At 42.3% G+C, this 12132-nt stretch overlaps 1 protein-coding gene across 1 annotated transcript in view; it reads right to left on the bottom strand.

Annotated features, from left to right (window-relative positions):
- The window catches only part of ADAMTS17 (ADAM metallopeptidase with thrombospondin type 1 motif 17), a 183698-nt gene that overhangs the window by 40917 nt on the left and 130649 nt on the right, over positions 1-12132 (bottom strand). Inside the window, exons 17-19 of the mRNA XM_035890595.1 lie at positions 11902-11982; positions 4246-4420; positions 468-490 (exon numbers count right to left, since the gene is read on the bottom strand). Of these exons, the coding sequence (XP_035746488.1) occupies positions 468-490; positions 4246-4420; positions 11902-11982 (279 nt within the window). The remainder of the gene's footprint in view (positions 1-467; positions 491-4245; positions 4421-11901; positions 11983-12132) is intronic.

The following is a 12132-nucleotide window of genomic DNA, read 5'->3' as shown; positions in this document are numbered from 1 at the left end:
GCTGTTACAACACACTGTGTACTGGGAAAGTCAACAGACTGCACAGATAGTAATGCTGGAAGTGCTGTCTCAGGCCAATATTTCTAAAATAAGTACTTCATGAAAGGCAACCAAATCTTTACCTAGAAACCTGAAATTACAGTGGTATTGGTAAAATAACGCATCTGTGGGAGCAATAACTGCTCATGATTTGTGAATATTTAAAACAGTCATGGAGATGTTTAAACCTGGACTTCGGCGCATAACTTTTGTTTAAGTCTCAGATGTGATCAGCAGGCCACTGGCTATCTAATGAGAAACAGTTAGACAACAGGAAGCATTAAATCAGCAGTTTTCATGTAACAACTATTTTAATGAGCATCTAGAGTTAAAAAGTCACTCATCGTACCTGTCCTCCCCTTGTTTTCTAGAAAGCAAGCTGTCTGCAAGCCTCACACAAGAGACTCAGGCTTATGGTTGGGGACCTTTGTAGAGAATGGGGAAGTTCTGGCTTAACACTGTACTGTTTATGGCTCATGGTCCTGGGCAGCCTGCTCTATGCTTACCCTGCTCAAGCAGGGGGTTTGGATGAGACAACCCCCAGAGGTCCCTTTCAACTTCAACCACTATGTGATTCTGTGACCTGCAGCATTTACTGGTGCATTTGAGTTGGGCTGCAGCAGTCCATAGTCTGAAGGCAGAAATGTTTATTAATACATCTGAAGGAACAAGGTGATCCTTCTCAAAGTAAAAACAACTAATGCAAAAAAAGTCACATGCCTGCTGGGAAATGTGGCACTCAAAGTGAGCATGACTATTCCTGCCGACAAGCTGTAGGAGCAGAAACCTGAGGTTGACAAGGAAGAGTCATATGATACAGCTGCTGGCAACATCTATATTTTCATACCCTGCATATTGCTAGAGGAAGGCAAAACCTGCTTCCAACAGCAGGCTGATTATGTCCCATGGAGTCACATATGATGTCTCTGATGTTATTACTCCAAAACTCACAGACTATTTAAAAAGGCAGAGGAAGAGAGAAAAACGCTTCATTTTTCATCATAGGTAGATGACAATTCTGGTCCTGTTTTGATTTATATGTTGGGCTTAATTTGGCTCTCACTTTTACTGGCTTGAGTCAGAAGTGACTAGAAGACACCCAATGGAGTATGAGGTCCATGGAATCTGAGCTACCATGCTATTAACAAACGCCATAGAAGCACTACTGTAATGCTGATAGTGTGGTTTTAGACTTACTTATACTTATTATCCCATAATCTCAGCAGCATAAGACAGGTAAACTCTGCTGCCTTTTGTCACCTATTGAAATAGGAGCAGCACCTTATCAAATAAGATATTTTAAGTATGGCTATCATAAGTGAAGCAAGCAGCTGCCCAATTAAAAAAAAGCAAACTTGCAAGTGTTATTTTCTCCCAACAATAATTGTTTCCCATTCAGATTGGCAGAAATCAGTCCTACTTAACCAATAATCTCACTAAAGCTGTCATAAGCTCATTCAACCAACAAAAATAACCATATGTGCTGAAAGAAGGGGTCTAGCTTGCAGCCACTGACATCCTGGAGGTCTGTGCAGTGAACACTGTGGGGCTACACAAACTCAGCACCCATCAGTTGCTCTGCACAGCGCATAACCTCGGGCAGAAAAGCATCTTCCAGAAGATGCGGGGAACAAAGATACGATTTTGCTTCAGCTACAGAGGGAGCCTTACTACTGGAACTGAATACCAAGATTGAAACTAGCCAGCCATCATTACAGTTTCAAAGATTAATGCTTTTTTTTTTTTTTTTTTTTTTTTTAACACAATTGGAAATTCCAGGCAGTCAGAGGCAGAGAACGCAAGTCCTGCTCTGGCTTTCTTTAAGTGCATGAGATACGAACAGCTTGTTCTACAGAATTGATCAATCAGTCTTGTCTAAAGCATCTTTATGCTTTGGGAGTGTTTGGTTGTCCTCTGTTGCCAAGAGGAGGTCTAGCACAGGCCTAGTTACACAAACATTAATTTCTCCAAGAAATATACTTACAGCAATGCACTTGGAGAAGTGCCTCAAGTATTAAAAACCAGCTCCTAAAAAGAAATCCTTATTATCTCAATATGGGTGCAAGACTAGTGAATCTAAACGCCCATATGAAACCAATTTCATGCAATTTCGTAGCCATATATAATTGGGGTGTGTGTGTATGTGTGCTTAATTGGTTTCAAATGCAGGTCACAATAGACTGACTGAAGCTTCTGGCTCTTTGTCAGTCCAGTGTATTCCACCACTGTTTGAACAACAGTTTTCTATTTAGAGGTAACTGGTAACCATCCTGCCTTTCTTGCGTTGAAAGAATGAAACCCACTACCCTGTATCAAGGAAAACATTAATACTGATTTGAAGAAAAGACTTCATGTGTGCTTTGTTTACGACTGGCAGTGATTTTAAGCCACATGTTTTTTTTAATGGTCTGGTAACTTTTACTTTCCTCCTTTTTAATCGTTTCTAGGGGGAAGGTGAAGAAGGAAAATTTCCTCTGCTCGTATCTGCTGAAAATGCCAGTCTGTACCTGGAAAGGATACTCATGGAGAACCTCATAATGACTACTTTCCCATGTTAGTTACTTACTCCTTAATGAAGGGGAAGCGAGTTTTTCTTTAAAAACAAAGCTCTACTGATGCTGAAGTTCACAAAAGGCTGGTACCAGATTTTACTGCAATACACCTCAACCAAGTAATGCCCTGGAAGGTTCCAAGAGCTGGCAAAGGAACCCTCCACAGCATCTTAACAAACAGTACCTGTGCAACTCCTTTTTCTTACATTAGGTTAGGAAGACCTTGGCAGTATGAGATACTTTGTCAGAGTTCTGGTTTCAGGGAGGAAGTTTTGTGAGAAGGCTAAAGTCAAGCAGAAGATGATTTTTCTGATGATGAAGGTGGTTTCTGTATACACCTCCCTTGTGTGGGCAAACCTTGAATTACATGGCTGAGTCAGGAAGGTGCAGATGTGCCCAAACCTGCACCACTGACTATTTCAGCTTTACACTGGTCTGTATGTGAACCTGGTAAACTCACTTATCTGCCTGAGAAAGCAAAGACAAAACACCTCATGCTCCTGTGCAGCATATTCTGACACAGAGAAAGTACTGACAAAGTTGATTATTATTATTATTATTATTATTATTATTTTGTGTGTGTGTTTGAAAAGTTCAAGCAACTTCTGAGCTTTTCAAACTGGGCCATGAAATGATGCACAATGAAGCCAAAAAATTCAGGTGAGGAAAGGGAGAGACTTCTGATTTTTAGCAGTGTTTACAGACAGCCTTCAGTGAACAAATGTGGTAAAAAGTCAGAAGGAAAAGAAACAACACATTGAAAAATGTAATTGGATAAAAAACTTAAAGGAAACAATGCATACATTAAAATATTCTATGTATGCAAACCTCACTATAGAAACTTAAAGCTTTCTACAGACTTTCTACTAGTAACACATATACGAGACAGGCATTATTACAGCTATCTTACAGGCAGAAACATTAAGGTTACCACCAACATTAAGGGACTGGCTCATGAGTCACCCCATCACCCATTAGAGACAGGACTGGAACTACAGTCCTGTTCTTCTCACCCCTGGGGACTTCTCTCTCATGTTCTCATACAGCAGCCATATGACTGTTTATAAAATGACATGCCTGGGTAACAGAAGGACTATGTTGAACATTAGGAAAAACTTTCAAGAAAACCTTAAAATACATAAAATTGAAAAAAACAATATAAAGAAAACAAGGAACATTTCTGTGTGTAACTAAGTCACTACAGAGGGTCAAATTCACGTGTCATCTGTACGTGCCAAATCTGCATCTCTTCTGTTAGCACAACAGTGTATTTGAATACATAATGCGTTCTTGGCATAAGCTAAGAAGGTATTTTGGCAAATACCCTTTCATGTGTGTGAGCGGGTATGTCCATGAAATAAAGAAGGCCCCTGGTAACCTACATCCTCCAGAATGGTCACGTCACATTGTCTGTGACACATTACAGGAGTATCCTGCACTGGACACGAGTTTACTGGGACACCGCATGTTCTCCCAGAGTAGAGCATCATTTATTTTTAAGCAGGGACCTGGGTTTCTCCAGCCCTTGCAATGCTGCAAAAGAATGCAAAGAGAGCATACCTTTAAAAAACTCTGGTGAGGAAGCAAACAATCACAATTTAACTTTCAGCTAGAATATAAACCCTATATGTCGCATCACTTAAGAAACACAAACAAAGGATATAAAGTTACCATCAAGTGCAGTGGTATTTTAGTTGGTCCTTTGGCAGAGATTTTCTCCCACAGACCCCTTCGCACGTACCGGACAGTAGTGCCTGCGATCTGAAACTCACCAGGAAGCTCAATTTTCCAGTCGCTGTTAATGGATCTCTTACTGGAATCTTTTAAAGCTGGAATGAATCAAACACCATGGAATGAAATGTAAGCAAATTCGTAATTACAGTATAGACTACTGAGCTTCTGTCTCAGTCCACCTGAAGTACAAGATGCAGTAGCCTTGTAATGGACATGAGTTTAAAAAAGAAAAAAAAACAGTATAATTCTAGCTGACTCATCATAATGTTTCTAACTTGGGCATATTCTGTACTTCAGCTGATGAAGGCATTTCTAATTATATTAACACTGCTATTAAGTAAAAATAATGTCATATAAACTGGTCTTGCTAACCCAAAATTATTACATTCTGCTTTCCGAATAAGCAACATTCTCCAGCTTCAAAACTTTGAGGCGTTTTCTGTGCCATTCCACTGCCAGAAAATTTAAAGGGAAGAAAAGAGTGTGCAGAAGCAGTTACAAAAGAAATAAAAGGAAGGAAAGACAACTAGTCACTCTCCTTGAAAAAATACTACTAATTTAGGATTAAATGGTAGAACTCTTCCACAGTTTGACCTATTTCAGGAGCACGTCCAAAACCCCAACATATTCATGGTGTATTGTTGAATTCAGTCACATATACAGCTCTGCTTTTCCAAAGGAAAGCTTGCATAACTGAAATGTTTCCCTTTGATTTTCAGTGAAGAGAGATTTAATTTGGATTTAAAAGTAATACTAAGATATTACAGCATTGTGCTAGCAAGCAAGAACCATAAAGTAGAAGTGACTGACTAGGAAAGTGCAAAACTTACTAGCCCATTTTCCTTATCCAAGCTGAGCAAAGCGCAGACTGTAAACCAAGAGCATAATCAGAGAACAATCAGTCAGAGCTGTAATTCTTCCTGGAATGATCTTAATATTATTTGTCAAAGGTTATATGGGCAACATGTAGGCAGGTACGTAAAATGAACATGCCTGGAATATCTGGTCTATTGGAAATTAACACTTAGATCACTTTAAGGATTATTCTCAAATCTAATTGTTTAGATTTTAATCTTAGAAAAAATGATAGCACCATAGATTTGGACACATAGACCAAATTGGCAGACATGATGTAAGAATCTAATACCACAGAGTAGCTGCTTGAGTATGACCTGAAGATACTTCTGGTAAAACACTTAAATACTTGCAGTGTTATACTCTTACAGCTATTAAAACTGGTAGTTGGGGGGTGAAATACTATGAGAACACCAGTGGCTATAAACCGAAGTCTGGTTTGCAAGGCAAGATCTGTATATTTTTATGGAGACTGCCCATCCTGAGACTGACTGAAGTCTGGCAGCAGTTGGCTTCAGAGGTTCTCATTCAGACAATATATAGGGAAACCTACTCTGATCTTCAAGCATTAACATAAAATTCATAGATCATTTATCTCTAAACTCTCCTTCCAACTGTAGCAAGACAACTCTGCTTTTTTTCTTTTCAGTTTCCAAGCAGAACCAGCTTTTGAAACTGTATTTTCCTAAATTTTCCCTGAGAAAAAGATTAATCAAATCTCTGTGTTGATGTACACATGAAGATTTGCAAGTGCAAAATAAAACTATTCCTGAGGTTGTGTGTGCTCCGTAACACAAACATCGAACAAGTTACCATTTAGCTGTCATAGTTGTAAAGAGAAGTCAAGTTACAAAGCCAAGACTGGTCAGTGGACCCAATGTTAACGTGGCAGATGAGCTTAACACCCCCTTGTGCTGAAGTCTGGAGGGCAGAATATTCCAACCTGCAAGTACTAGGCTCCAGGCATAATTTAGAATGGCTCTTAAGTTGTTCTAAATTACTCCAGAGGCTTTTTTTGTGAGTTAAATAACTGGACAGGCATTATAAAGCTCCAGCATCGGAAATAAGCAGAACTTAGGGTCAAGATAGTTCCTGATGCCTTCGTTGCTCTCAAAAGGCAGAAGCTGGTGAGATATGATCTACCCGTGGGTTTGATGGAAGTCAGGCCACAAATAAAGAACGTCAGCAGGCAAGGAACAGCCTGCCACAGCCACCTTCCTTTCAGAGTCCATGAGCTGGACACACATGCATAAGGTCAGATACTGTAGGATGACATCCGTCCTGTCAGGAAGTGCCTCTGTGCATCAGTAAGGACAACGAAGAAAGCTCTACTGCGGAAGGAAGCCCTGTAAGATGAATATTGAGAAGAAAAGATACTTGGGAGTAACATGTCCTTTCTTCCAGCATAACCTAGTACATCAGCATCACTGATATCCTTCACACACTGAAAGACAACTCCAGCCATAGGACATCACATTACTGTTGACTCACCAGTGCAAGTTGATTTAGGGATTTATGTGTTTTCTACATTAAAATGGAAGCACAGTTATTCAGATGTCTGTGTGATGCATTGAGGGAAGAGAAAATTGGCAGACCCTGTTCTGACAGAGAGAAAGTCCCAGGGCCCTTTGTGGAGATCCATGCACCATGATCAAATCTGCCCTGACATCAGACAGACAGGATAGCCCATGTGTCACTGGGCTTCCTTAGTTCAAGGTTAACTGTGTCTTTTGGTTAAGCCTTTAACAAGATGTTTTCTTAACCTCCAGCACTTCATGCTTATTTTTATTCACTTCCAGTAAAAAACACAACCTTGGCTTTCACTTAACTGAGCGTGTTGCAAGAAAGTAAAAGGAGCTGATTTAAAGCCTTTTCAAGTCAATAGGAAAATCTCCCATTGTCATCTCTTTGGATCAAATCCCCATTGCCAGCAAACCCTTCTAGGTGTGCTTAGGCTATATATGTAATTGCCTAATATGCTTAGAAGACATGGAACTTGACTTGTTGTTACTGGAGAAAGGTGGAACATCCTTCTGTCCTGCTGCACACAACCTTCCTGACAGCTGTCGTGGGCCCATTAGAGGCTCCAAAATCAGGGTGCAGGGAAACTGCAGGTATGGTATCCGCAGGAAGAGTGGGATGTGTGAGGGAGAACTTTTTTTCTGAGGGAAGTTCTCTTTGGCACATAAACTAGGGGTATGATGATGTCCTGGTATTTGCATGCTACAGCAATATAACTCTGTCTGCAGCTTACCTCTCTTCCTGCTTTGTTCCTTGATCTACAAAGTACCTTCTGCAATCTTCAGGCAGAATTCTGAAGCAGGATTACTTTCCTCTGCCAAAGCCGAGTGGCTTCCAAGCAGATCAAAGCAGCCATCACACTGGCCTTGAGGAGCCGTGAACATGACTAATCAAAGCTGTGGATGAGATAAAACTATCTCCACACAGTATGGCTGACTAGTAAAGATAGCACGGCACATGCTCAAACAGCATATAAGAGCTTGAATGACTAAAACTATGATTTGGTTCCAGCTCACCATCAAAGGAAAATAGCTTGCTGATGAAAAACAAAATGTTTAATCTTTGTGGACCTCTTTTCTGGGAAAGGTTTGATTTGGATTGCTGCAGGCACTGCTCCCTTAGTGATTGAGGAGATGGAGAGTTTGGAAACAACCCTGTTCCCAAAGGTGCTCCTTGAGGATTGCAGGAATTACACTGGAAACCCAGCAGAGTATTTGTGGGTTTGCCACTGTTTGTCTTCATTGCACGCAAGTGTCCCACCAGTAGGGATCGATGATGCAGCTATAAAACCCCCATGTGTCTTAGACACTGCTCTTTCTCCAATGGCTTTTGTCACACACAACTCCTGCAGGCCTGGCTCTGCCTAGCCCCAGATGTGATAGTGATAAATTCAGGGGGGCAAACAGGGCCTTTTATTCTTACTGGATGCTGTGCTTTTCATCCAAGCATTGCAGAAGCACTTCACAAGACAGCAAGTATCTTTACTGCCATTTTAGAGAATAAGCAACAAAGAACACTTCCCCAACCTTCCTGAGAGCTCACCAGCAGGAGCTGAGGAGACCAGGTTATATGCAGTCTTCTCTGAAAAAACTTATCTGTCTGTAGTGGAAAAGCCCAAACAAGAAAGCAGTTGTGAGCCCTTTTTGCCAAACAGGCCTCACTGATTTAAGCTAGCACCCACAGGATTTATTCCGCCTTGGAGATCTGGCTGCAGTTCTCCTGGGACCCTATGCCTCAAATAGGGTAGCAAAGCACAGCTCTTTCTCTTCTCTCCATTGTGGGTGCATTTAGGCAGTAGCAAGAATCCACCACTACATCTCTAAGCTTTTTCTGGCTCAAAGTTGTACAGTAGTAGAGCAAAAGAAAAAGGAACCCTAGCAACAACTCGTAACTTCTTTTTTTCTTGTTGGCTGGAAGACAGGAACTGACCAATCTATTTCTAAACCTGGCATCTAGTCAGATCTTTATTTCCACCTTGGGTCCCTGCAGCTTTCTTCCCAGCCTGTGGACACAAACTGCCGACGCATTTCCTGTTCAAGGTGGTTTTTAAGCGTTGCAGCCAGCCAAGGCAGCCAGCGTGGGTTGCCTGTAGGTGGAGGGAAATTCTTCAGGCACTGCTCCCAGCACATGGAATAATGATTCCAAATTATGCTGGGCTCATTTCCAAGGTGCTGTACCCGGTTCTGAGTGGAAATAGGACCTGATTGGACTCAACTTTGTCAGTGCAATTGAAATAGAAAATCCTTCCATACTCAGACCTGGATTTACAATGCATTAGGAGGCCTATCAGAGAGATTGGATTTTGTTTTCTTAGTCATCTTTTTTGTCCTATTGGAACACTCCTGCTGCTATTCTTCAGCTTAGGTTAGCAAGACATCGGGTATCTTTTCCTTGTGTGCAACGTTCCTTGAAAGCAAAAACCCTGGAAAGCTTAGAGAGGTTCTCCTGGCTCCTGACCATGAACCAAAGAGCTAAAAGCACTCAGAAGCTTTCAAGTAGCCAGATTTTTATCTATCTTTATGTCATGTACACAGGGCCAAGTTATGCTCTCAAATATACAGAATTCTAATCTTCACCAGCCAGTGGGGAAATGGCTGCTTTAGTCAAAGTTATGTGGTCACAATGAAGGGCAGTCGCTAGCTCCACGTAAGACTCTCAGTGCTGCAGCTATCTGCCAAAGCCCAAGCTCCGGACAAATACCCTTTGCAAATCCCACCAAGGCAAACAAAAAAAGCTGGCTTCTAGAAGGCAGAGTATTTGCAAAACCCAAGGCAACACTGGCTCTCATTGTTCCACCAGTGCTTTGCTATGTCAAACATCTTACATGTAGGCGTAATCCTCTCCCAGCAAGCTGGCTGCAGCGTTAGTGGCAATACTAGCAGTAGTGATACGTGCTTCCTACCAAGAAGTGGCACACGTGCCAATGCTTTTGACCTAAGAGGAGCTGAATGACATGATTTGCCCTCTTTTTTTCCCCATGAATCTGGAGTGAAAGACAGAGAACAAAAGCATCTTTCCCAGTGATATTGCCAACTTTGGTAGCACGTCAAGACAGAAAACCAGTGGCACTAGACCTGAAATCCTAAGACACAATCACTATGTAAATGTTTTCAGCGGCATCCTATATCCCAGTACTGGATATTAACATGTCTCCTTTTGACTGTGGAGATGGAGGATTGTAAGCAAAAGATGTGGAAACCAGAAACCAAGGGTCCTAGTCTGAGCTTAGCTACTGACTCCCTGGCATAGCTATGAGCAAGATGCAACACCTCAGTTTCACCTTCCACAAAACAGAGAGCTACAAGCTTTGTAATCCTCCCAGAGTTCCTGCCACAGGCTTGATCTACCTCTGGAAGCAATTCCATCTTTCAGAGTGCTTTTCTATCCTAAAACCTTGCAGTGTCTCTGCTCTGAGAAGCTCGCTTTGAGAGAACCAGAACACACACAAGTGAAAACAGTACCTAGTACTTCCCAGGCTAAGTGCAATAAGAATATCAGCATGTGGAAGGGCTGAAACACTGTTTGACATGGAAGGACAAAAATCATGTGTTAATGAGCTCATCAACAGCAAGAATGCTTAGGTTTGACAATGCAGGGACCCATAAGCTGCAAAAGTTCACTGAACTTCCAAAGGAGGAAGTTTCGGATTTTCTCTTATCCTTTTGTTTTCCCACATGGCATAAAGAACTTAAGAGAGACCGAAGAATTTCCCCAATTTATGTGTGGCCACACAACTCTGAGCGTGCAAAGGATGTTTCAATGTGCTGGGTATTCTTTCGGGCCTTGGACAATTTTCCTTCAACTCCCTGCTCTACCACAGGCTTCCTTCAGGGCAACGGAGCATTAGCATTTCTAGGACTTGGTCTCCCTAGAAGTAGATGGGAGATAAAGCCCTTCATCTATTGCACAGTAATGACACCAAAAGAAACGCCCCTAATATTGGAGAGAAGAAGAGAAAAGGCAGAAGACGAGACTGACAGATGTATGCTGTAGCTGACTGGTTGCATTTTACAAATATCCTTCCAATCTTTAATCCAAGCAATTAGTAACTGGACAACAAATTCCTTGACAGCCTCTACCCTACAACAACCTGACATACAAGGGCTGGAGCACCTCTGTTTTGAGGACAGGCTGAGAGAGTTGGGCTTGTTCAGCCTGGAGAAGAGAAGGCTGCGGGGAGACCTGATTGCGGCCTTTCAGTACCTAAAGGGGGCCTATAGGAAAGATGGGGAAAATCTTTTTAGTAGGGCCAGCTGTGTCAGGACAAGGGGTAATGGTTTTAAACTAAACCAGGGTAGGTTTAGACTAGATCTAAGGAAGAAATTCTTTACAATGAGGGTGGTGAAACACTGGAACAGGTTGCCCAGAGAGGTAGTGGAGGCCCCATCCCTGGAAGCATTCAAGGCCCGGTTGGACGGGGCTCTGAGCAACCTGATCTAGTTAGCGGTGTCCCTGCTCACTGCAGTGGGGTTGGACTAGATGACCTCTAGGGGTCCCTTCCAACCCAAAACATTCTATGATTCTATGATACAATCTGGCCCATCACCTATGTCTAAAACTTTGTTTCCAACAGGGAAAAGAGGAGAGGACGCCTGTTACCCTGAAAAGGAATGCAGAAGTAGAAATGAGAAGAGGATTAAACAAACTGTTTGGCCTGAGAAAACAGAGGCAAGTGGACTAGAGGCTGCAGCTAGCCCATCTCAGAGTGCAGGACCAGGTCTTAGATACAGCATCAAGTGAAAACCTGCTGCTGCAGGAAATGGTGCAGGCAACCTCATGGTCAGGTTATTGAGGGATATCAGCTGCCCTGTCCTGCCTCTGCTCCAGCCTGAGCCGGGCACCTTCCTGTCACTGCCACTCCTTTCTCTAATGGCACTGTTCTCTTTCCCACTCCCTCCCATAGTGTTGTGTGCTCCTGGCAGCTATGTTCAACCCAGTGCCAAGTTCTGTTTAGGAACTCTTCTGTCTCTGTAAAAGTATTCTCCGGTCCTGTAAGCCTCACATATTATCACATCAAGAGAACATCATGAAACCAAGCCACGAAAGCAGAGAGAGATTGCAGCAAGTATGAAATCAACAGCCACGTCCTGGCAACAGCAAACTTGTCATCTTACAGGTCCTTTAGTGAAGGGTCATTTTAACAGAAAACACAGCTGAGTTTTGAATCAAAACATTTTTTTTTTTTCTTTTGTCTTTTTACCCAGAAAACTGTGAGCAGGTTTATCCTCAACCACTCTGATCCGCCGAGCACCTGCAGGGATCACAGCTGCTTCGATGTAACCTATGGCAACAGAAGAGCAGATGGGTGAGAGCATGCCACAGACTGCCAGAGGCATCAATCATTCAGCATCTCACCATGAAAAAACCAACTCCTGCCCAGGTTGGGGAATGGGTGGGAAACACTTCAAATGAGCTCCCTGCGTTAGCATCC

The sequence above is a fragment of the Egretta garzetta genome, unplaced genomic scaffold, assembly GCF_000687185.1.
Source record: "Egretta garzetta isolate BGI_Z169 unplaced genomic scaffold, ASM68718v1 scaffold322, whole genome shotgun sequence".
Classification (NCBI taxonomy): Eukaryota; Metazoa; Chordata; class Aves; order Pelecaniformes; family Ardeidae; genus Egretta; species Egretta garzetta.
Note: the sequence above shows the minus strand (reverse complement) of the source record. Positions and strands in the feature narration are given on the sequence as shown.